The 24,882-nt window shown below is 45.4% G+C and overlaps 1 protein-coding gene across 2 annotated transcripts in view; it reads left to right on the top strand.

Annotated features, from left to right (window-relative positions):
- PTPN3 (protein tyrosine phosphatase non-receptor type 3) overlaps nucleotides 1-23,806 on the top strand; it is a 112,945-nt gene extending 89,139 nt beyond the window's left edge. For both annotated transcript variants that reach the window (XM_049636052.1, XM_049636062.1), the window contains 7 exons: nucleotides 8,801-8,891; nucleotides 9,181-9,242; nucleotides 11,114-11,260; nucleotides 16,440-16,568; nucleotides 17,468-17,613; nucleotides 18,130-18,265; nucleotides 19,955-23,806. In XM_049636052.1, the coding sequence (XP_049492009.1) occupies nucleotides 8,801-8,891; nucleotides 9,181-9,242; nucleotides 11,114-11,260; nucleotides 16,440-16,568; nucleotides 17,468-17,613; nucleotides 18,130-18,265; nucleotides 19,955-20,032 (789 nt within the window). In that variant the 3' untranslated portion in view covers nucleotides 20,033-23,806. The remainder of the gene's footprint in view (nucleotides 1-8,800; nucleotides 8,892-9,180; nucleotides 9,243-11,113; nucleotides 11,261-16,439; nucleotides 16,569-17,467; nucleotides 17,614-18,129; nucleotides 18,266-19,954) is intronic.
- The last annotated feature ends 1,076 nt before the right edge of the window (nucleotides 23,807-24,882 follow it).

Genomic DNA, 24,882 nt, shown 5'->3' with positions numbered 1-24,882 from the left:
CTCACTCAGGAGCTTGTTCTCTGAACAGCTGTACAGCGTTTGGAAACAACAAAGTGCTGTCTATGTGTGGGGCTTGTTTTCCGTATAGTACGGCATCAGAGCTAGGAGAGATCTGAGAAGCAATCTAGCCAGCCACACAGAGGCAGACTTTAAATCCTGGGTCTGTCACTCACTTCCTGTGTGACCTCAGGTGGTACGTCCCTTCACCTCTCTGTGCCCTCTACTTCCCCAGCTCTAAATTGGGTAGCTCATGGGTTGGTTGTAAGGGTTCGATGAGATAAATGCTCAGTGCGTTGTTTAGCACATGCTAAGGATGCGATAAAAAGTAACAACTATTATTATTTCTAAAAAAACATGCTCAGTCTCCATACAGGAAGTGGTGGTGTCGGCTGGGCTTGGAAGGCTGGGGTGTCTAACTCCAGAGTCTTGGCTGTTCTGGTTTTTCCACCTGTTCTCCAGTACCATCAGCATGTCTAATGGGGGCTGTGCTCTGGACAGAAGCAGAAAGAAGAGGCTGGTCCCTAGCAGGTGCCCATGCCCCCCACTCCATGTTGCCAAGGGCCTGCCCTGGGGGAGCTGGACCATAGATGGAACCCCTCCTGTGATGGCTAGCTGGTTTTCAGCAAAGCTCATTTTGAAGAATTTTTTTCATTAGGGGATTCCCCATCCCTCCTATGGCTTTTGGTAAACAATTGCTAATGTGTTCCAGAGAGCATGTGGTCCCAGCTGTAATAAAATCACGCTTAATGATAATTAGCATTTCTGTAGCACTTTGGAATCTGCCAAGTGTATTTCACATATGTTGTCTCTGTTGATTCTCACAACTTTAGGATCACGCCTTTGTAGACGGAGAAAATGAGACTTGGGGGTTGGGGACTTGCCTTGTGTCAAATAGCTGGTTGTTGGATAGAGGTCAGATTAGAATCTGTGTTAAAGCCTAGTTAGTGTCAGAACTCACCACTGCCGGGTGCCAGCCAGCTGCTCACCCAGCCCCCAGTCTGAGCCCTTCCCTCTGGGAGCTACACCCCCTGAGTTACTCTGTGTGACCGATTGGCATCAAACTGCCTGAATACTCTATCTGGTTCAGCCAAGGTAGGGCGTCACTCTGTCTCATGTAAAGGAGAAGATTTGGGGTTCACAAGGCCCCCAGTCTTTCACCACCTCCAGGATGTCTTTCGTTAAGGAACTCATTAAGTCTGCCCAGGTTCATTCCTTCCTGAATAAAATTTGTGGCTCATTTCATGCTTTCCCTGAGTTGGCCTTTCTGTGTAAGCAAGGGAAGGGGTGTCCTTTGAGAACCAGCTTCCCAGCTAAGGACAGTTGTGCCCATCCTCATCCAGTGACCAGGTGACCTGCAACTTCCCTGCCTCTTGTCCAGTTAAGACTTATGCAGAGGCTTTTGGGGTGGGGTTGAACGGAAATGAACATCTGTCCTCCGGCCCTCTCCACGCTGGTAAGGGCAGCGTCTACAACACTCCACCAGAGACCATGTCCAGCTCAGATACCCCACCCATCCCACCTCACTTTCCTCCTTTACCAAAGCCGGAACCCGTCTTTTTCTCTCTCCTAACCCTTTTTTCCTGAACTCCCTCCTACATCGCCCTTAGAGGAAACATCCAATGGTGTCAAAACAAGTGACTCACTGGCTCCTGTGATTACTATAAAAGTTGATTTGGAAGGACCAAGGTAGCTGAAGACTTAATGAGAGGTTTAAATTGACACACGTAGAAATTAGTGAAGGCAATTATACCTTCAAGATTAGAATTCATACCTTAAAAAAAAACATGTAAGAATTTTTCCGGATAGTTTTTTTTTTTTTTTTTCTTTAAGGAAAGTATTCTGTGATGTGTGAAATAGCAGGAACAGGTGTGAGGGCTTCACATTTCAAATGCCAGATGCCCATTTAAAGGAAGGGGCACCCCAGCTTAATTACCATGTATTTATGTATGAAAGAATACCTGATCCCAAAGGGTGGGATCTGCATCTGGGACTGTGTATTTAAAGTAGCACTACTGGGGGGCACCTGGGTGGTGCAGTCAGTAGGGCGTCCGACTATCTGCTCAGGTCATGATCTCACGGTTTGTGAGTTCAAGCCCTACATTGGGCTCTGTGCTGACAGCTCAGATTCTGTGTCTCCCTCTCTCTCTGCCCCTCCCCCACTCACGCTGTCTCTCTCTCTCTCTCTCTCAAAAATAAACATTAAAAAATTTTTTTTGCTAAGGGACACCTGTGTGGCTCAGTCGGTTAAGCGTCTGACTTTGGCTCAGGTCATGATTTCACAGTTCGTGAGTTTGAGCCCCACCTTGGGCTCTGTGCTGACAGCTCAGAGCTTGGACCCTGATAAGGATTCTGTGTCTTCCTCTCTCTCTCTCTCTCTCTCTCTCTCTCTCTCTCTCTCTGTGTGTGTGTCCCCTCCCCCACTCGTACTCTATCTCTCTGTCTCAAAAATAAATATTAAAAAAAAATTTTTTTAAGTAGCACTATTGGGGCACCTGGGTGGCCTAGTTGGTTATGATCAGGTCATGATCTCATAGTGAGTTTGAGCCCCACATTGGGCTCTCTGCTATCTGTCGGCCCAGAGACCACTTTGGATCCTCTGTCCCCGCCTCTCTCTCTGCCCTTCCCACACTTGCTCACCCACGTGTGTTGTCTCTCTCTCTAATTAAATAAAGTTAAAAAAAATAAAGTGGCACTATTGAAGGTCATGAAATCACTAGCAGTCGTGTTAGTTTATTTCAGCAAACCCTCATAGGAATGTAGAAGGAGGTTCCAGGTCCCCTCCAGCATCCCTTGCCCTCTGACTGGGTCAGGTACAAGGGAAAGGGAAAGTCCCCAGTGTAGACGGACTGCCCCTGAGTAGTAAATTAGGTCTACAAAGTGCTACTGGGGAAACAGCCTCTCAAGGCCCTCATGGAAAATGAGTTGCTCTTATCTTCATTGTATGGCTCCATGACACCCCTTGTCAGGCTTTCCTCGGTGGTTTGCACCCTTTGTTCAAAGCTGTAGATCCGTTGTTCCTTCACTCTACAAATGGTGATTGAGCACGCACTATGTGCCAGGTGCGGTGCTGGCCTAGGGTTTATGGTGATGAACGCAGCAAACAAGACACCTGCCTTCATGAAGACCACAGTTGGGTGCTTGATGCAGGAAGTAGGCTGTAAGCAGCTGTTTCGAAAGTCCTTGCCTTCCAGTAGATCCTGGTCATTGCTGAAGCCATGAAAGGGAGTCTTTTTTTTTTTTTTTTTAATTTTGTTTTAATGTTTATTTATTTTTGAGAGAGAGACAAAATGCAAGTTGGGGAGGGACAGAGATAGAGACACACACACAGAATCCAAAGCAGACTCCAGGCTCTGAGCTGTCAGCACGGAGCCAGACACAGGGCTCAAACCCACGAGCTGTGAGATCACGACCTGACCCGAAGTCGGACGCCCAACTGACTGAGCCACCCAGGCGCCCCTTTCTTGTTTTTTTAAAGTTTATTTATTGTGAGAGAGATACAGCGAGTGTGCATGGGGGTGGGGGAAAGACAGAGGGGGGACAGAGGATCCGAAGCGGGCTCCATGCTGACAGCAGAGAACCTGATGCAGGGGTCAGACTCACAAACCGTGAGATCATGACCTGAGCCCAAGTCAAATGCTTAATTGACTGAGCTACCCAGGCTCCCTGAAAGGGAGTCTTTCTACTGTTTGATCTCTCCTTCCCTATTGCCTCTTCAGCTCCCCCTCCTTTTTTTTCCCCCCGTCTTTTCCTTTTTCTTCTGCCTCCCTTGGGTTCTCAGCCTCCAGGAATTCTCCCTTTCTCTGGGTGATAGAATGCTTGCTTCCCCTGTGTGGGGCCTTGCCAGCATCCACCAGGGTCGGAGCCCATTAGGTGTCCGAACACTTCATCTGAGGATTGTGACCAGATTTCACATCTGTGGTTGGGCCAGAAGTCTGAAGAGATCAGAGTCCTCTCCTGATACCCTCTCTCTAATATTAGAAGACTTTTTCGAAGAAGAAGTGTTTAAATGGGAAAACTGTGTCATCTTACCCACCCCAGCGGTACGGCACTGGAGAGGTCCGGCCTCTGCTGTGCCGCTTTCTGTCTTTGGAAGCTAGAGCCAGTGACGTAGGCACTAATTTAAATACGGTTGTTCCAGAACAACCCTTTCTCAGCTGATTTTTTATAATTTTTAGCCCTAAGTTTCACAGCTTTTTAGAACTACACTCTGATGAGACCAAAGCACTTTAAGACTTAAAAATCAATAGTTTTTAATAAAACTAAGTGATCTTCTAACCGTCTATCCCTGGGACTCTTTCTCCAGCCTCCCGGCCCCTCTCATTCTAGGGCAGAATTGCCAGGGCCTGTAACGGGGAGCTCTTGCCCACCTCACACACCTTTAGCCTGGGAATAACCAAAGCCAAGCATATTCTTACAATGAGTAGTTCTTGAAAGAGCCTCGTCTTCATTACGGCTGATGGTCTTTCATTCCTTTCCCTCCACCCATGAGCCTTCCAGAAAGATCTACATGGGTTTCCAGCATCTCACTTTCTACTCTGAACCACCCTTCTCCAAGTAGTGTTCTCATAGCCTGCTGAGTAGCTCACAAGATCTGGAGAAGAAGTAGTAAAGTAAAGGAAACTTTACAATAAAGTAAAGTAAAGTAACACCTTCAGAAACTAGAACTGAAGCAGTTTAGCAGAATCAGGGCTCGGTGCTCACCTTGCAAGGCAGACATGAATGTGAGTGCGTTGTACTTTCTAAAGGCCCCAAAAACCATATCCCTGTTCACCCAGCTTTTTGTAGAATTTAATTTTATGTGTACATTTCTTCTGGTTTTTTTCTCAGCCATTTGAATTTAAGAAATAATTTGCATTGTAATAATTCAAGTAATTTAGAAATAGCCAAAGTAGAATTATCGCCTGACTCCCATATTCTTTAGCCTCTTCCTCTTTGTTACTATTTACAAATAACAATCTGATGCCTGTCCTTCCATACTTGTTCCAGTGCTCGTGCCAAGATGTGTTATATGCACAAGTGCACACACATATACATTATACACATGTGTGTGTGTGCTGTTGTATATAAAAGGGATCACCACTGTATTCTGTAACTTGCATTACTTTTTTTTTTAAGATTTAAACAGATTTTTCTTAATGTTTATTTTTGAGAGAGAGAGCATGCGAATGGGGAAGGGGCAGAGAGAGAGGAAGACACGGGATCTGACACAGGCTCCACGCTGTGAATTGTCAGCACAGAGCCCAACGTGGGGCTCGAACTCAAGAACCACGAGATCATGACCTGAGTGAAAGCTGGACACTTAACTGACTGAGCTACCTAGGTGCCCCAAGATTTTATTTTAAAGTACTCTCTACACCCAACATGGGGCTTGAACTCACAACCCTGAGACCAAGAGTCTCTTGCTCTACTAACTGAGCTAGCCAGGTGCCCTTATAACTTGCATTCTTCAGAATAGATGAGTGAATATCTTTCCAAACCTGTAGTTTAATCTTTTTATTGCACATAATTTTGTGGTATGACTGTACCATAATTTAAGTCAATACCTCTCCCTGTTGGGAAATGTTCAGGCTGTTTCCAGTTTTCTAATAAAAAAAAATGCTTTGCTATAAATAAATTTCTTTGATATGTATCTTTATGCATTTCTGTCAGATAAAGCCCGAGGAGTGCACATTTAAAAATGTTTAAACACTGCTATTTTATTTTTTATTTTAGTACCTTGACAATCTTATCCCCAGATCATTACTGCTGAGATACATTTATATACTTATTGTAATTAAAGCCTTTTGCTGGATCTGTGCTTTTCTGTTAGACCATCTCAAGTTGATTACATTTATGCTTTTATTTGGAAAAAAAAAAAAAATCCTTGAACCTCCGGCTTAGCTTTACTGATTATATTCACTTAATTGGATTTTATCTCTATGCAGTTAGTCAGAACCAAAATGTCATTTGGGGAAATTTGACTCAGATATTTTCCTTACAGTATCAAACCAAACCTTCCAGTAAATCCTGAATTTATTTCTACAATGCTCTCTGTCCATTAAAGCTGTCAGACCTTTAAGAAGTTGTTCACTGGTAGGGCACCTGGGTGGCTCAGTGGGCTGAGTGGCTGACTCTTGACTTTGGCACAGGTCATGATGCCACAGTCCTGAGATCAAGTACTGCGTGGAGCCTGCTTAAGATATTCTCTTTCTCTTCCTCTCCTTCTCCCTCACCCCTTCTGTTCCTCTCCCCCTCCTTTGCTCAAGCACATGGGTGAACTCTCAGGCTCTCTCAAAAAAAAAAAAAAAAATTCAGGGGCTATTTGTTACAAACTGAAATTGTGAAGATCAGTAGCTGAGCTGGAGGAGAGATTGCAAATTCTAAACATTTGGTAAACATATAACACATGACACAATTGTTGTTGCCAAAAATCCTGATGCTAATTTTCTCCTAATGATTGTTATGCAGTTTGTTTATTTAATTAAAAAGAAAAAAAGAGGCGTGCCTGGTTAGCCCTGTCAGTTAAACATCCAACTTTGGCTCAGGTCATGATTTCACAGTTCACAGGTTCGAGCCCCGTATCAAAGTCTGGGCTGATGTCTCAGTCTTTCTCTCTCCACCCCTCTCCCACTTGCACTCTCTCTCTCTCTCCCAAAATAAATAAATAGACTTAAAAAAAAAAAAAAAAAGAACCAATAAGAGGAAAACAGATTCACAGAGGCCAATTTACACAACAAAAAATACAAGTTGCAAAAATATTGGGGGGAAACTACTGTCCAGCCTTCTTATTCAAATTGCAAACACCTTTTAGTTGATGATTTGGCCGCAATTTAGTGGATTAGCAATTCTCATACACACCTGTAGGGCAACTTGATTATATGTATCAAAATCCATAAAAATATGTTTTGATATACTAATTCTTCTAAAAGTTTATGAGTAAAAACATTGAAAACCCCCTAATCAAAAGTAGAGTAAAAGTTAAATTATGAGAAACTATGATCCAGTAAAAATCATTTTATGTAAAGAATATTTAGAATATTTAATGGCACAAGGACCTAGACACTCTATAATAAGTAGGAAAAAACAGGCTTCAGGCTTCAAAATTATGGTAGTATTTCCCAGAATACTTCTTATGAGATGTGAGGTCCTCCATGGCCAAATTAGCTTGAGAAATGCTTAGCTAATCAGAATTAGATAAGCTTAAGTACTGCAGGGTTGAGCTTCTTGGAGATTCATAGAATATACGATGGCTTATATTTTCCAAATTTCTCTGACCTTGAAACTTTTTTTTAATGTTTACTTATTTTTGGGAGGGAGAGAGAGAGAGAGCACGAGGGGAAGGACAGAGAGAGAGGGAGACACAGAATCCGAAGCAGGCTCCAGGCTCTGAGCTCAGAGCCTGACATGGGGCTTGAACTCGTGAACTATGAGATCATGACCTGAGCTGAAGTCAGATGCTTAAGTGACTGAGGCACCCACGCGCCCCTGACCTTGAAACTTTCTAAGGAATACCTATTAGTATCTTTCAAAACACTGGGGTTCCATAGAACATAGTATAGGAAATGCTAATTTGTAATTCAGTCTTATTTTTTGTTTTTAAAAATGTACATCTGTGTCTTCTCTGTTTATATGTGTACTTACGTTTATTTGTATACATAGAAAACTGGAGAAAAAAATGTGAAAAGGGTTCCCTTGGGTTTGTGAAATTACTGATAATTTTTTTTCTTTATACTAGTCTGAATTTCCCAGATATTCTAAGGGAAGAAAAGGTTGCTTCCAACATTGAGAAAAAGTTGTATTGTTTGTAAACTTTCATAAAACCACAGTGACTAGTATTTCACTCTCTAGCTCGAAGTGTGAGAAACAGTTGTATGAAAAAACTCTAGGGCAGGAGGAAACTGGGAAGGAATGGATGTGTCTGTGGTCTTTGTGGGGTTTCCCTGGTGTATACTTATCCCCGGACTCATCAAGTTGTGTACATTAAATATGTACCACTTTTTACATGACAGTCATACCTCAGTGGAGTGTTCTCAAAGGAAGAGAAAACTCTAGCATTGAGTCAGATCTGAATTCAGCCTCCCGTTGGGGATTGTGAGCCAAGGTATTTAATCTCTCCTTGCTTGCAAAAGAAGGGTCCTCTTAGTACCTCTCACACAGCTGTTGTCAGAATCACATCAGGCACTGCACAAACATGTAATAGGGGCTTATAGATGTGCAAAGATGGCTTAATTGGATTTTTTGCCGGTTATTATATTGTACAGCAAAGATACCTCTTAAATGAAGTTTACTACGTATTGGAAGAAATGTTTTTACTGTGCAATCATACTTCTGAGAAGATGAATGAAATGCTCTTGTTCTTCAGCTAAGAACCCGGTTCACTCCATTGAACTGGAGAGAAATGTTTTTAGACTAATATAAATGGTTTCCATTGAACTTTGAGTCAGAATTCTTTTCTTTCTCGACTTGCTTTTATCATTTGTCGAATAACTGTCAAAAAGACAAGACTTGACTTACCATGATCCATTATCTATGACTCAGAACCCTTCCTGTGACTTTTTTTTCCCCCAAAGATCCTCGTGTTAAAAAAAAAAATTAGTGAGTTTAGTCAGTTTCTCATGGGATTGTAGAATTTCTTATTGGGAAGAGTTTTCTTTTAAAACATAGCACCTAATCACTTTTAAATGTTAAGATTTAGTGCCACGAGTGGTAGACTTTGTTGTTAAAAGTATGTTTCCATGCTCCCTCCATAGCTGTTTTTTGCAAGGTTGGTTTTTTTTTTTGTTTGTTTGTTTTTCCCCCCACTTCTGTATTTGTTATGTAGCAACTCTACAGAAAGAAGCCTGGTCTGGCCATCACGTTTGCAAAGCTGCCTCAAAATTTGGACAAAAACCGATATAAAGATGTGCTGCCTTGTGAGTACCCGGTGTGAATGCTTCCTTCTCTCCCCCACCCCCCACCCCCAACACGCTGAGATAATGTTTCCCTTTTTAAAACAGATTGTCTGGTATTCTGCAACAATTTTCAGTGTGTCTGTAAACACCACCGTCTTTACTGCCGCCATTTCAGACTCTGAACAGTTGGGAAATAGTGTTTATGCTAATGAGGCAAAGCTGTAGATGGGGTTGGGGACTGAACTCTTGTTTCCTTGGTCCGATAAAAATAATGCTCAGGATAATTGGTAAATTTGTTTCTCCCCCACAGATGACACCACCCGGGTATTATTGCAGGGAAATGAAGATTATATTAACGCGAGTTATGTGAACGTAAGTCAAGAATCTGGATGATAAGAGCCCACTGATCACTGTAACAAGCATGAATGGTATGGGTGGTGCTTTGCAGTTGACCAAGTGCTCTCCTGTTCACCCCCTCATTTCAGCACCCCAGCAGCCATTGAGGGAAGGCAGAATAGTCTTTTTACAGAGGACAGAACTAAGGTTCAGAGAGATTAAATAATTTGAAAAGTCACAAAGCTAACAGAAGGTGAGACCAAAACTCAGATTCTGTGTCTCTGACTCCCATCGTCCACATGCCTTCTGTCTTGAGCTGCTGACATTTTTGTGGGTTTTTTTTTTGTTGTTGTTTGAGGTTTTTTTGTGGGGTTTTTTTTTTTGGTTTTGGGGGGGTTTTTGTTTGCCGGTGGTGCGCTTGTAACTTTCTGTGTTTCCCTCCCCCCCCGCCATGTTATTACTGTACATCCCACCTAAAAATAAGGGAGAAAAAAACCACTTGTGCGTGTAACCCAAAAAGAAAACATAAAAAATTTCACATGTTGTGGGAAAAGCATTCATTCGACCCTGAAAATGAATCTTGGGCAACTTACTTGGCCTCTCTGAACCTCATTTTCTTCATTTAAACCAGGGGTCAGCACACTTTTTCTGTAGAGGACCAGATAATATTTCAGTCTTTGCAAGCTGAGGGAAAATGGAGGCTGTTACTTAAGTAGTTATATAACCATTTAAAATGCAACCATGTAAAAATATTTTTAAAACACTCTTAGCTTGCAAAGTGGCAGTCAGATTTGGCCCTCAGGCCAAAGTTTGCCAACCCTTGACCTACATGAACAGATGATTTCTCAAGTTCTCAAGTTATAGCAAAATATCAAAAACTACCCTAATAAAGATGGGTGTTATCAGCGATTCCATTTATCCCAAAACATCTATGGAATTCATTGACCCTCACTTCAACATTCCTGGTGCCTTGAAAGCAGAGCATCAGATTTGGTGAGGTCAGCAGGATCACGTAATCTGGTGTCTTTACAGGGAAATTGGGGAACTGAGACCAGGGTTGAAGAAGCCATTAACCCAAGCATCAACCAAACCATGAATTGAGTGCCTCTGTGTACCCCACCTAAGAATGAATGAATCACAGTGTCACTTGAAAGTTCAGCAGGTTCTGACTGTTTTTTCATAGAAATGACTCTGTTCAGAGGGAAGAAGTAAAAGCAGAGCAGGATGGGAGGAGGGATACTGAGGACAGTTGAAAACATTTTGATGTTTAACATTAAGCAACTCAAATAACTGTGTGAGGTGATGGATGTGATCATTAACTTGATTGTGGTGATCATTTCACAATATATGCATACATCAAACCATCATGTTGTATACCTTAAATAATATGCAATTTTTATTTGTCAGTTACACTTCAATAAAGCTGGGTGGGGGGAAGGATTGATCAACTCGATGACACGGGCATTAGAACCCTGCAGAAAGCAAAGTGCAGCATAGTGGTGGTATAAGCCTGCATGGTCTATGCTTCAAAGAAAAGTAAGTAGATTTTGATAGAAAGCCCTGTGTGGGGAAAGATTTGGGCATGAAGATTGGTATGAATGGCTGAAAATACAGATGGCCAATTTCAATATAGCAGTAAAGATCATTCAAACTCTTCTGCCGTCTTGTAGGTACATTTCTGATTATTGCCTACTGAGTGTCATATAGCTTTATCTTAAGTAGTTAATGCTAGTATTATCTTTCAAGGATTTTTAAAAATGGCTTTTTCTTTGATTTTTTCTTATTGGCTGTACATTGACAGAATATTCTGGTGTGATGTCCGTTACCAACTAGAAGAGTGTAAGATCCAGTTCCATGGCCACCTTGTGGCAGTGACAGATTCTAATGTCTTAACAATCTCTTGCCAGATGGAAATTCCTGCTGCTAACCTTGTGAACAAGTACATCGCCGCTCAGGGGCCCCTGCCACATACCTGTGCACAATTTTGGCAAGTCGTCTGGGATCAGAAGTTATCACTCATTGTCATGTTGACGACTCTCACAGAGCGAGGGCGGGTAAGTGGCTTGATTTCTGATTCAAACGTGGGCATGTCACGCCGTGCTCTATGCAACATGAATTTCAGACCTGGAAAGGGTCTTAAATATCACTTGGTCCAGCCCCTACATGACCCATAAATCTCCTTTAGAGACTTACTGATAGTCCCCTCCAGTGTCGGGGAGCTCAGCACTCCTGTCCATTCCCTGGCCTTTCTCTGAGCTCACACAGCCCCTCCTACTCCTGGCTCAGATCCATTATAATCAGCCAGAAGGCAGTCTCCTTTGCCTCACCTCCCCTGCCCCAGAACCCGTGTGTTGACTGCAGCCTCACCCACCCAGGACAAGGGCTGGTCCTGTGAAGAGCAGTGTGGGTGCTAGGCTCACAGTGGCCATAACAAGTGGGAGGCATTACAACTTCTGTCAGCCTCTGTTTGCGTTGCAGCAAAAGCCGATGCAAAAAGAAGAAAGAAGGGCTTGATTAGGAGAGTGATGGGCACCACACTGTGCTTTAGCAGGGCATGCATTTTCCATAGGAACAGATCACTGGTTATGTAACAGTAGTCACTGTGCAAGGGGTACCTGTATTATACATTCTCTAACTTGTGCATACATCGAGATATCTTCATTATGAAACATTTATTCAGAAACCCATTCCAAAATCAGATATAAATTAACTTTGAGCCACCTGCTTTGAATGATCTGTGTGCTGCTTCCTCCCGGGCCTCTCTCCTTGGTACATGGTTCAGAATACCAAATTGATCCACACCGAAAATCAGAATACACAGGATTGGAATGAATAGTATGTTTGAGGACAGTCTATACTCTCAACCTGAAACAGCAAAATAAGAATTCCTACTAATTCTGCAGAGACAGCCCCAGGGATTGCAAAGGACTTGTGTGTGTGTCTCCCAGGCAGAGGGCTCCCCGCTTCTGCAAAAGCACCTCCAAGGTCCATCTTGTTAGTGTTCAGCCCTGATTTTTAAAAAATTACTCCTTACAACTAGCTGAAATCCACATGGCCTTGAACCTCCACCCCACCTGCTTCTCCCACCTGGAAGACACAGAATAAGTTACCCCTCTCCTCTATGCACTTGGCTCTTTAGGGATCTAAAAATAATGTCAGACTTGTGTTATTAAGTTCTAAGTAAATACTCTTGCCTTCTAGGCTCAGAACCCAAAGCCGGCACTTGCAAATATGTGCACACACACACTCTTTGTCTCTCTCTCATAAAAAGAGAGTTAAAGTATTAGGGGAGTGATGTTGAAGCCATCCTCAACCCAAGTTGAGACCATCCTTGGCAAAGTTTGCTTTACTGCCATGCAGCTCTGTTATTTAATCCTCTGATTCCGCCACCACACCCCACACTGTAGGCCCTGTTCTGGGCCATTTCTGCTATTTTGTAGATGACTAATGCCAACTTTATTGCCTCCCCGTCTCCACAATCTGCCAGTCCCCCCATTTGAAAGCTGAGATATATTTGTCTGCCTATTCTGTGACTTCTAGGTGCTTGAATGCTCCAGGTTTTCTCAAAATATTCATGGAGGTGCCATTCTGCTGGGTCGTAAGGTCTTTCAGGGCCATGGGGCGTGGTCTCCTCACCTGGATTGGGCTTCTCTTTCTGCTGTAAAGTTGACTCTGCCCTTTCCTGCTCTGAGGTCATTAGTGAGCCGCAACAGGCATGGTTAGCGACAGATGATCTGCTCTGGACAGGAGCCCCTTCTTCCCTTGTCCTATTTGTTCCAGCTCGGAAAGAAGGGCCCTTTCTTCCTTCCGATAGGCCTTACTTCCTCTGGCTGTTCTTACAGGTCCTGCCCCTCCTGCTCTGTCCTGATTGTGTTCCACCCACCCCCCTCTTATTCATCTACTCTGCACCTGAGCTCCTCTGAGGTCTCCCTGTGGCCCAGGGGGCTTCTCTGTTTCCCAGCCTGTCTTCCTGACTAAGCCCAGCCAGCCCAGCAGGCCCCTTTTCCTGAGTCAGCAGTCCCTTCACTATCTCTGGCCCTGGGGACTTACCCCTCTTGTTTATCAATTGTTAGAAACCTGTTCTTCTGAAATCCAGGCTACATGTTTCCTCCCTCTCCTGTTACAAACTCTCAGCTGACCCGAGCCCTTTATCTTGAGGATCCTTATCTGGTCCTCACCACCACCCACAGCTTCTCCCTGTGTATGTGCCACTTCTGATATGGATGATCTCATACCAGCTGATTCACCCCCAAAGCCTCAGTTTACTCGTATGCGAAACAGAGACACTAATAGTATCTACCTCATAGGGTTTTTTGAGGTCAAGCTAATGTCCATAAAAAGTACCATTGAGAACTAGGCACACACTGTTCAGTAGATAGTAGGCGTTAGCATCCTCCCCCCAACAGCCAGCACCAATGTGGAAACAGACTGAAGGAAGTCTAGTAACTTGCCCAGGATCACACACTTGGTTAGTGGAGCGCATTATTAACCAGGATTGAAACTCAGGGTTTCCACAGACCCCTTGCTCTTTCTACTACACCCTTAGTGCTTGGAGATCCAAATAGACCTAAAATCCAAATTTGATCAAGAAGTAGAATGTCCAGTTCTGGTGAATTCGCTGGGAATCTCTGGAAACAGGTGTTTGTAGCTCTGCCTTATATGGGCTGATCACTTCAGAGGCCCTTCCCATCCGTTGTCCTGTGAGTAGGGTGCTTCAGAGTCTGTAGCAGAAATTGACACCCTGTGTGGGTCTGCAGCCCGCCCGGGCAGGCTACCCAGGTATAATATGAAGCCGGCCCCCATATGCAGGGGACCGGGAGAGACTGAAGGAAGACGCAGGCTACTCTAGGTTGGTAGGTGGCGGTTTGGGGTGGCTTTTTGTTGTTGTTGTTGTTAAGTTTATTGATTTTGAGAGAGAGAACATAGCAGGGGAGGGGCAGAGAGAGAGGGGAAGAGAGAATCCCAAGCAGGCTCAAACTCATGAACCATGAGATCATGACCTGAACTGAAACCAAGAGTCGGATGCTTAGGTGCTGAGATTAGGTGGCATTTTATTTTATTTTTTTAATTTTTTTAATGTTTATTTATTTTTGACAGAGAGAGAGACAGAGCATGAGCAGGGGAGGGGCAGAGAGAGAGGGAGACACAGAATCTGAAGCAGGCTCCAGGCTCTGAACTGACAGCACAGAGCCTGATGAGGGGCTCGAACTCACAGACCATGAGATCATGACCTGAGCCGAAGTCGGATGCTCAACCAACTGAGCCACCCAGGTGGCCCATAGGTGGCATTTTAAATAAGCAAGGGGAACTTACGAGGCTTGTCATAACCACAAAACAAATGGTTCCCTGCACCTTTCCACTAAATCTTAAAAGTTTATAAAGAGGGTTACCTGGGTGGCTCAGTCAATTAAGCATCCAACTCTTGGTTTCGGCTCAGGCCATGATCTCATAGTGAGTGGGTTCAAGCCCACATCAGGCTCTGTGCTGACAGTACCAGAGCCTGCGTGGGATTCTCCCTCCCTCTCTCTCTGTCCCTCCCCCACTCGTTCTCTCTGTCTCTCTCTCTCAAAATAAATAAACTTAAAAAAAAGTTTATAAAGAGACCCTAAGTGGGCTCAGTTATGTATACAATATAGGTGTTTTCAACCCCATGTTACTATCCTAAGGCTGTGTCCTTGGAGCAGCCCCTGGGAGCAGAAAAGGCAAGCAGACCCCACTTTCCAAGGACAAGGGAGGGCGTGTGGAGCCTCTGAGTGCCCAGGTCCAGCTCACCGGCCTGTGTGGCCACGTCTTTTTGATGATGTTCCCCAACACCTGGTGAGGATGAGGCAGGTATAGGCCAGTGGGTATCGACTCTGCCTCGGCTTCTGGGGACAGGGGCCCCTTCATGTCTATGGCAGTTGGGAAATGGCCACTAACCAAAATACCCACATTTAAGGTTTACAAGTAAATTCTTAACTCCAGCTTCCCAACAGCATACTTTAATTTCAAATACTCCATGTGACGTTTGAAAATAAGAATAGAAAAGCTGTTCCAGACAAATTACGTGCATCTGTTGGTTTATAGCCCCTTTTAGCTGTACACAAATATAATTTTTATGTAAGATGTTGCAACTCTAGGCTTGGAGAAAAAAAAAATTTGAGTGAGTCAGAATTTGATGGAACTATGATGGGATGGATAGCATGGCCCTGAATTTTGCTTTGAAGCCAGAGGCAAGAGCTAAGATGGCTTCAGGGTTTAGAAGGGAGGATTAAAAGGGAGACACAGGGGGCTCGTTGAGCCTGTAGGGAAGCCGCAGCAGCCCTGAGACCTTGGGCAGGTCGCTTACCCCACAGGGGCCAGGGTTCCTCATCTGCCATCCAGGAGTGTGTCATGTCAGCTCCATGAGTCATCTGAGGGCTTAGGGGACACTGCTCAAATGTAAAGGGATGTTCATCTCAGTTTGAGAACTTCTTTCCCTGGGATTTTTGTGGAATCTCTGATCACCCTTCTTCATGTTGATGTGGGGCCCCCATAACAACAATGGTAACCTGAGCCCCCATGGTGAGCCTGGCACTTCCCACCGTTCCCTCTGACCTCTGTCACCGTCTGGGAGGCAGGTGCTGTCCCTGTCTGTCAGGCAAGGACTGCAAATCCGAGAGGTTGGGTAGCAGGTTCAAAGTCAAGTGGCTAACAGAAGATAAAATGAGTCCAGTGGAGTTCTGACTTCCATCTGTGTGCTCTTAACCTCTGTGCCATGAGGCCTTCCTTCTACTCGTGTGGGTAGGGGAGAGATGGTGAAGGAGGGTGAGGTGGAAGGGGGGTGGTGTGGAGAGCAGAGAAGGGGCCTGAACGCCTGGAGTGGGCTTGATGGGGAATGGGAAAGGATGAGAGGGAGAGGCCGCTCCTAGGTCAAGGCACTGTGTCTGAGGCCTCTCCTGTTCTTCCAGCAAGTGGACCCTGGTGACGAAGAGGGTGAGCTCTGTACTCCTCCTCCGGGCTCCAGCTCCAGGGTGGCTTGAGAGCTGTGGCCTCGGCCCTTGCAGGCTGACCCCCACCCTACTCTCCAGGAGAGGAGGGGACACTCCTCTGGGAACAGGGAACAGACCCAGAGCACATTGGCTTTGCAGCTCTCAGAGTACCTGGTGTGAGTGAGAGGGCTCCGGTCAGATGCCCACCTGTCCATCCAGGTAACAGCTCATGTGCACCACCCCCACAGCGGAGGTTAGCTCACACCCAGGGGTTTTCTTGCAGACCAAATGTCACCAGTACTGGCCTGATCCTCCCGACGTCATGGAACACGGCAACTTTCACATCCGATGTCAGTCAGAGGACTGCACCATCGCTTATGTGTTCCGAGAAATGCTGGTCACCAACACCGAGGTGAGCGGTGTCCCTTCAGTGAGTGGTCCGGGGGAGGGTGCAGCTTCAAGGCAGGTGCTAAACCAGATCCACTGGGGGCCTGCACAGGGCAGTGCTTCCAGGTCTGTTCTACGTTCACTCCCGGTGAGCATTTGGGTAAACGCTTGTGAAAGAACCAGCGCCCTTGTTCACAGCACCACTGTTCACACTAGACAGCAGTGAGAACGCCCAAGTGCCCCGGGACGGATAAATGGATAGACAAGATGTGGTATATTTGCAGAGTGGAGCGCTATTCAGCTTTTAAAAGGAGGGAAATTCTGATGCATGTTATAGCAGTGCTGAACCTTGAAAGACCTTATACTAGGTCAAGTAAGCCAGTCACAAGAGGAAAGTATTATGTGACTGTATAGAGTCCCTGGGCTAGTCACAATCAGACAGAAAGAGGTGGGGTGATTAGCTGGGGGCAGGGGGAATGAAGAGTTACTGCTTCATGGGTACAGAGTTTCCGCTTGGGAAGATGAAAAAATCCGGGTAATAGCAGTGATCGTTGCACAACCCTGGGAATGTACTTAATGCCACTGAACTATATACACTTAATGGTTAAAATGGTAAACTTCGTGTCACATGTATTTTACCCTCTTGAAAAAAGAAAAAGCCAGTGTGTGTGGCCCTGATGGCAAGTACCATAGGAGCGAGTGGGAAGAAATCTCAGTGGACAGAAGGAAGCAGTCCTGACAGGGTGGCCCGAGCTGTGTCCTGGAGGGGGGAGCAGGAGTTTCCAGGGGCCACCGCAGGGCTGCGCGCAGTGGGCGAAAGGGCGTCAGGAGACAGGACCGCTTAGCTGAGGCTGAGGCTGGGGCCAGACTCAAGCTGCCCACTTGCTGGCTTGGCTCACCGCGGCCACCCTGCATCTTCCACAGACCGGGGAAGAGCACACTGTGACACATCTCCAGTATGTCGCGTGGCCTGACCACGGCGTTCCTGATGACTCCTCGGACTTTCTGGAATTTGTAAACTACGTGAGGTCCCTGAGAGTGGATGGTGAACCGGTGTTAGTTCACTGCAGGTACTGTGGCTTCCAGGTTTACTTTGGTTTGGTTTTTAAATACACATATTCCGTAGGGAAAGACCTGAGGAAACTTGGCAGAGATCACCCTAAATCCCACGAGACTCTATGCTTTTACGAGAAGGCTCTGCTCATTTCTTCTTCGCTGTTTCAAAAGATTGGGAATTTTATGAAAGCATAAACCTCTGATTGTAGAACTGAAGAAGCCCACTCCCCCCCTCCGCTCTCCCTGTGTCCTTGAGTTGCTGACCTTCACAATAGATGTGAACAAGAGGAGGGTGCAGCCCTTAAAGGTGGGTTTCTTTTCATTGGTGTTTAAGCCCCTGGCCTCAGAATATATGAGGAGAGGCCTTTTCAGCCTGTTGGAGAGCACACCCTGAATGTGTGTTTTGTATTCCCGAAGGTCAGGGGAGGAGAGCTCTGTCTGAGTAAACGTGGGAACTGGCTAGGCATTAAGCTGGGCCGTGCAGAAATACTGCCTGAGCAAATCCCAGGTCTCTGCTTCTGTCCCCCCAGTGCTGGCATAGGTCGTACTGGTGTGTTGGTCACCATGGAAACAGCCATGTGCCTAACTGAGAGAAACCTGCCCGTTTACCCACTGGACATCGTCCGGAAAATGCGAGACCAGCGTGCCATGATGGTGCAGACATCAGTGAGTGGAAATCCATTGATAAAAGTCATAACGATGGCCCACGCTTTCTGAACACTTGCCCTGGGCCAGGCCTGTGTGAAGGGCTTTGCAGGTTAAGAGACCAAGGCTCAAGGGCACCGCAGTGCTTGCCCAAGGTCACAAAACTTGTCAGGGGCTGAGCGACTCCAAAGCCCACCCCATCTGACCTCTGTCTCTCACTGTCCGTCCCTTTCACTGCGTCTGTGCTGTGTTTCCAGCCAGCCATGCGGCCAGGGTGCAGCCCAGGTTGCATTCTACATGGTCAAGCCGCTGGCCCATCATTTATCCCTCAGAAGCAAACAGAGTCACCTGAGGGTTTTACTCCACCTATCATGTACAGGTGAGCCTTTTGGCTCAGTGGACGTTTCACATGGCCCTACTCTCTCCTCCTTGGGCTATCTCCCATGTCTGCCACGTCTGGGTAAGTGGCACTGCAAGTGTCCTCAAGAGGAAGCCTGTGGTTTTTCCCTAGAAGCACAAGAGGGGCCGGGCGGGTGATGTAGAAAAATGAGCATGATTCAGGCCCCTCCACATACTGGGTGACCTTAGATAATCACTTAGCTTCTCTCCAAGCCTCCATTTCCCCATCTGCAAAATGGGGACCATCCCACATTCATTTAGATAATTGCACACACCGAAGAGACCCAGACTTGTATGTAGTAGGAAGACTGAATTAGTTATAAATCTCAGCAGTAATGGGGGAAGTCCAAGGGTAAGAACTTGCTGGAAGACCATCAAAGCTGACTTTGAAAAGTCAAGGAAGGCTTTCTGGAGGAGTGGCCTCTAAGGCAAAACCCCCCCAGATGAATGAGGTGGCGTAAGCAAAGAAAAGAGTGGGAAGTCCACCATGCAGCCAGCTCCGTGTCCTCAAAGGCTCAGGGACAGAGTTTATGAGATTTCTCTAATGATCGGGACCTCTTGTTTTATATTAGACTCAGGAAATTCAATTAAGAGGGAAAAAAACGGGTTATTAAGAATATTGTTCTCTGCCCTGCTGCGTGGTATGGAAGACCTCATTGCCAGTTAAAAATTTTGACAGTGCATCTCCTTGGTAGATTTGCCTAGCTGGTGAAGAAGCACAGTCTCAATGCTTTCTTTCACCCCGCACACTTCACTAAATGAGTTTCTCGGGCGTTTCTTAATATAAAGGACCGTATCCCACAGAGCAGCTTTAGTGGCTCTCTTTTTTTTTTTTTTAAGACAAAATCCAGACTCCTTCACCTTACCCTGCACAACCAGGTCCCAGCCACCAGTGCAGCCTCTCCGTCCGTGCCCAGGTGTTCCGGGCAGGGGCTCTGAGCCCGACAGTGCCACTCAGAATGGGCCATCGGAGTCTCCACATTTGAGTGTACTGTACAGTAGAATGGCCACCCCGCAGTGACTTCACCCCTTCCCTGGCTCCTCCAGGCCACCGGCCCCTCCCTCTGCTGTGGTTTCCATGACACTCTCCCCACCGCTCTCTGGGAGCAGCCCCCAGCCCTCACGTAGGAATCATGGCTTCACGGGTGTGCCTTCACGGTGTTTCCCTGGCACGTAGCACAGGGTCTGGCCTGGCCCGGAGCTGGAGGTCAGAGGGTATTTATGAGCAACGTAAAAGAGTACGCAGAGATGTGGTAGGAGGCAGAGTTTATGGAACTGTGGCTGGACTGACACCTTTCTTTTCTCTTCCAGAGCCAGTACAAGTTTGTATGTGAAGCGATTCTTCGTGTTTATGAAGAAGGCTTAGTCCAAATGCTGGATCCCAGTTAAGACAACTGTGAAATGTTCATTCCTCTTTCCCAGGGGCATCCTCCTTAAGGACAGACCTTCTCTTTGGAAGCAGCAAGAGGAATTTGTAGGCTGTGGGGAAGGAATGAGCACATTTGAACCCAGGCACTTTAAAGTTCTATAGAAGAGGTATCATGTACATAGGAACTGTGTAGATACGCATGCGGTTGCAGCGTCAGTTAGGCCCGTTATTCCTCAGAGAGAAGTAAGCAAATGCAGATCTCAGTTTGGGGCCTGTCCTATTGCCTTCCTCCCTAGACATCACTGTGTTCCTGTAAACCATCCTTGGGCAATTGAGAGGGGACGCCAGCAATGCTCTTGACTGCCCAGAAACAAGATGGTGTGGCTATTTAGAGTTGCTTGGATGTTTTGTGTGTATATGTTTATCGGACTCTAAGGGCTGAGCTTTCTGTCCTTCTAGATGGAGCTGGAACCATTAGCATTCCCCTGCCCCCTGCTAAGGAAACCCTGATGAATGTACTAAATGGCAGGGTGGTGGGATTTCAGGCTGAAGGAGCGGGCAGTACCTTTTCTGGCCTCCCTTCCTCTGTCCCATCTCCCTGCCACGTCCCATATTCATGTTTCTGAGAATCCCGTCTAAGATGCCCCGCTTCCTCCCTGCATTACTGACCCTAGTCAGGTGCTCACGCGGTGCCTGGACCAGATTAGTCATGCAGCCTCGGGTGAGTTTTCAGTGGAGACTCTGAGCATGAGGACTCCCGCTGCATCCTGTCGTCCGTGCGTTAGTTCTAGGAGGAAGTGCTCTTTGCCTCTGCTTGCCTCTTGCTGTACATGCAGAACCCGAGACTGGAATTATCGACTACTGAATCTACTACATGGATTGCTGCTACTTCAAGCTATGTTACACTTGAAACATTACGATTTTCCTGAGGGGAGATGGGATATCATCTAAATGTTCAGAATCGTTGGCCCTGCTGAGGAAAGATCTAGTCATGGAACCATGGGAAACCCAGCTTCTAGAGGGTTGTCCGTGGATGTGTGTGGATGTGTGTGTGTGCGCGCCCATGGTAAGTGTTTCTCAGGACTCCTAACTTGATTCAAATTACAGTTGAGTTTATATAAAGAATGAGTCTCTGTATAGAAGAACAAATGTGTGCATTCACCCTCAGTTACAATGGTCTCCATTTCATTTCAAAGGAGAGGATCAGGCTATCTGAATATAAACACAATTTGATGTTAATTTATTCTAAGTACACCCTGATTTTGATTGTCCTAAAGAATTCTGCCTTTGTTCATACTGTGTTAAATTTTTAAAAAATTTGTGACAGGACTGTAGCAAATTATTATTTAAGGAAAATAAATTACGTAAAAATTTTAATGTGGTATTTTTAAATAGCGGTTTTTATGTACCCTGAAGGACAAGGAAGCTAAGCCAGTTTCTTAATGGGATTTACAGAAAAAGGATGCTTTCATATCATAGTGCACAGAAGTGAAGCCATTTTGATGTTTAACAAACTCTGGACCAATTGAGTAGTTTCCTGGATGCAAGAGGGATAAAGACCCATATGATGGGAGCCGGGTTTCTAAAGGTTCTTTATCTCCAGACTTAGCATATTTAATTGCATACTTCCCTCTTTCCCCCACCAATATTTTACTGCCAAACGGCAGGGGTGGGAGGGAGGCGTCACACGGTGCCATCGCCCGCTACTGTGAAACAGGAGACCACCTAAGCCCGATCCTTGTCAGATTCATGCTAAGCCAGCAGAATGAGCCAGGAGAGGTTGGAATTATGCAGTTGGAGATTTGGTTCCCGGTCCCACTTATCAACAACTAGCTCTTGGCCTGGTCACTTAAGAGTGCTACCTCTCTTTCCTCTATTTCCTGTAATTACAGCGTCCTGTAAAATAGGAGAAATAATGCTGAGGCTATGGGTTGAATACGAGGATTGAATAAAACGCTATCAGTGTGAGTTTTCATCAGCTGGAATCTCTCTGACACTGCTGCAGATGCATTACTTGGAAGAGTTAACTGACCAGTGTTTAGCCCCAAAACCCATGAAATAGAAGTAGAATTGTATGGATTTTTCTAAGAGAACGTTTCTTGGGCTGAGAACAAAAGCACAAAGGAATATCCTCATACCAGTGCCTTCTCTCAATCTGGACTCAGAAAAAATTCTACCAGTTAAGTCCCAAAAAAGAGGGGAAGGTGGAAAGCTGAGCTAAATTTAAATGCCATCAGGATGTTTAGCAAATCATTGCCATTTGATACAAATGCATCATCCCCCTGTGTGCAAGAAGCTTGAGGAGTCTAAATGTGTTTGGAGAGTTGTGTTTTACTTCTTTTAAGCAAATTATTTAATATAGTTGCAGGAAGGCTGTCATTACTGTACATAAATTTCAAAAAAGTTTACCAGAGGTTGCAACTAGCCTTTTTCTGCCACCGTGCAGGCCAGAAGTTCAGACCCAGCAGATGTTACTCAGAACAGAATTTATGAAATACTGGAGAAGAACAGGACAAGAGAATTATCTAAAAGGGCAAAATATACGAGTAAAAATTACTACAGATACAACCAATTAAATTCTGTACCTCAGCATTCCTGCTGCAATACTTTACACATTTAAACAATTACACTGAAGCCTTTTTTGGTCCTAATTTTGCCTAGGAAATTTGGCTGGATGTGAACAGAGAGGACATTTTACATTTGTGTTTTGTTCTCTGGAAGATCTGATCAGATCCACTCATGTGCTGACTTAGGATGGGACATCCCTCCCGTGTCACTCTATAGCACCTACACTTGGTGTTTTGACTTCCGGCAGGGGGGGTGGGGTGGGGGGGGGAGAGATTGAACTCGATTTGGCTAGGGGAGGTCAAGTTGGGGGGTGTTATATCACCAACATGTGCTGGTCCATAATTCCTACCACAGTAATTTATATTTAAAAATGTTTTTGATTAAGTTTTTTATTTTAATTCCAGATAGTTAACACTAAAAATGCTTTTATTTAGATTAGTGTAGATGCTGTTTCTTTTATGTTGCTACCTGATATTTTTGTTGTTGTTGTTCCTCAGAAATTACCATTTGAGTGCGAGAGAAAGAAAGAAAGAAAGGAGAGAGAGAAAGAAAGAAAGAAAGAAAGAAACAAACAAACAAACAAACAAAGAAACAAAGAAAGAAATTATCATTTGAGTGAAATCAACAGCCCTTTTCATCCTTCAGAGGCAACAAAGAGGTGGCCCCAATAGGGAAGGCTCATTCGCATCTAGACCTAGATTTGGGTGACTTGGGTGACTCGGGCCTCAATTTCCTTATGTGTAAAAAAGAGGAATTTGGGCTGCACTAAATGAGTTCTTTGGTTCTTTCAACGTTTACCATTCTGGGAGTCTGTATTGCAGAGAATGGAAATTAGCCCTAAATCAAAGCCATATAGCTCCTGGAGAGAAATGTGTCACATTTCCATGACTTGTCTCCAAGAGATTGTCCCTAACCTTGGCAGGGTTGAATGCCAAGACAAGGATTGCCACTGTCCGGTTCTTGCCATTCTGCGCTGAGATCAGAATCGTAAAGATGGCAAAGACTGACCTCAGCCCGCCTCTGAGGAGTCTGATGGCTGACTGTCCGCCATCTTTGTAACCCACATTCTGTTTGCAGCAATGAAAAGATCGGTGTTATGTAGTTTCGAAAAGTATCTTAATGAGCAATATTTTTTTTTTCTGTAAATTCGGGATGTTTTTCATTCTGACCTGTCAGCGACGCTACTGAAAAAGTTTGATCAATATAAAAACATTCAAGCTATGCAACACTGTGTGTCGAGATTTTTTTATTCTAATCATCGTCTTGATTTCTGAAAGGGTTTTATTATGCTTGCGTTCTGTTTGTTTGCTTTTTAGTAAATATTAACTCTCTTGGAGGAGCGTGCTCTCTGCCCATCCCTACCTTCCCTCTCGTCAGGAGCATGGCCGTGCAGAGTACCTGCTTCTGTCTTGACCTTGTGTGGCTAATTCTAAATTTGAATTGGGTTCGGCTGTCATGACAACAGCAGCTTACACAAAGAAGTTTCAGTACTTTCTATCACGCAGGGCTGCCAGGGTGGCTCCGTGATCCCCAGAACCCAGGTTCCTTCCAGCTTGGTTCTCTGCCAACCCCAGTATGCAGCTTTAACGCTGAGGTCCGTGAAGATGGCTCCAGCCAGCAGGAAAGAGGAGAGGGAAAGGAGAAAGCAAAACCCCTTCCCTCAGGGTGTGCCATCTGGTTGTTGTGCATCCCATTGAACAGAACTTAGGGGCAGGGCTACACCTACTGCAAGGGAGTCTAGGAAAGGTTTTTATTCCAAGAAACCATGTGCCTAAAAATTCAGGAGTTCTGTTTCCGAGAAGGAAAGAATGGGTTTGCGGGATAATTAATGATCTCCGCCATTGCTCAACCCTTTGCTCACCTTTCTTACCCCTCACACAGAGCCCGTTCCTCCTCTCTCCAAGGTAGACAACCCAAGCCCCAGCCACTTGTGGCATGAAGTTCAACCTAAGATCACCTTTGGGTGATCTGTGGGCTTCCCCATTATCTCTGGGTGGCTTCCTGTCTAATCACCCGTAAACTCAAGACAAGTGATCTCCCAACGCCCCCCATCAACAGTAAAGTAGAAACAGGAAAACAGTCATTGAAAAGTCATTCATAAGAGGGAAGAATAGGAAACAATGCTCCAAGCAGTTTTCCGAGCCCGCCGCACAGGAAGAGTGAAGACGCTTCTGGCAGGCCAGTAAGTCCCTTGGATAGCTGCCTGACCTCCTTGTCTGTGGACCTCCATGGCCACATCCAAGGTGGGACTGCATGGGCAGCCTTCTTGAGGACAGCACAGCTTTTGTAGCCTGCTTACTCC

Source organism: Panthera uncia, chromosome D4 (genome assembly GCF_023721935.1).
Source record: "Panthera uncia isolate 11264 chromosome D4, Puncia_PCG_1.0, whole genome shotgun sequence".
NCBI lineage: Eukaryota > Metazoa > Chordata > Mammalia > Carnivora > Felidae > Panthera > Panthera uncia.
The sequence above is the reverse complement of the archived record's forward strand: the minus strand, read 5'-3'. Positions and strand labels throughout refer to the sequence as shown.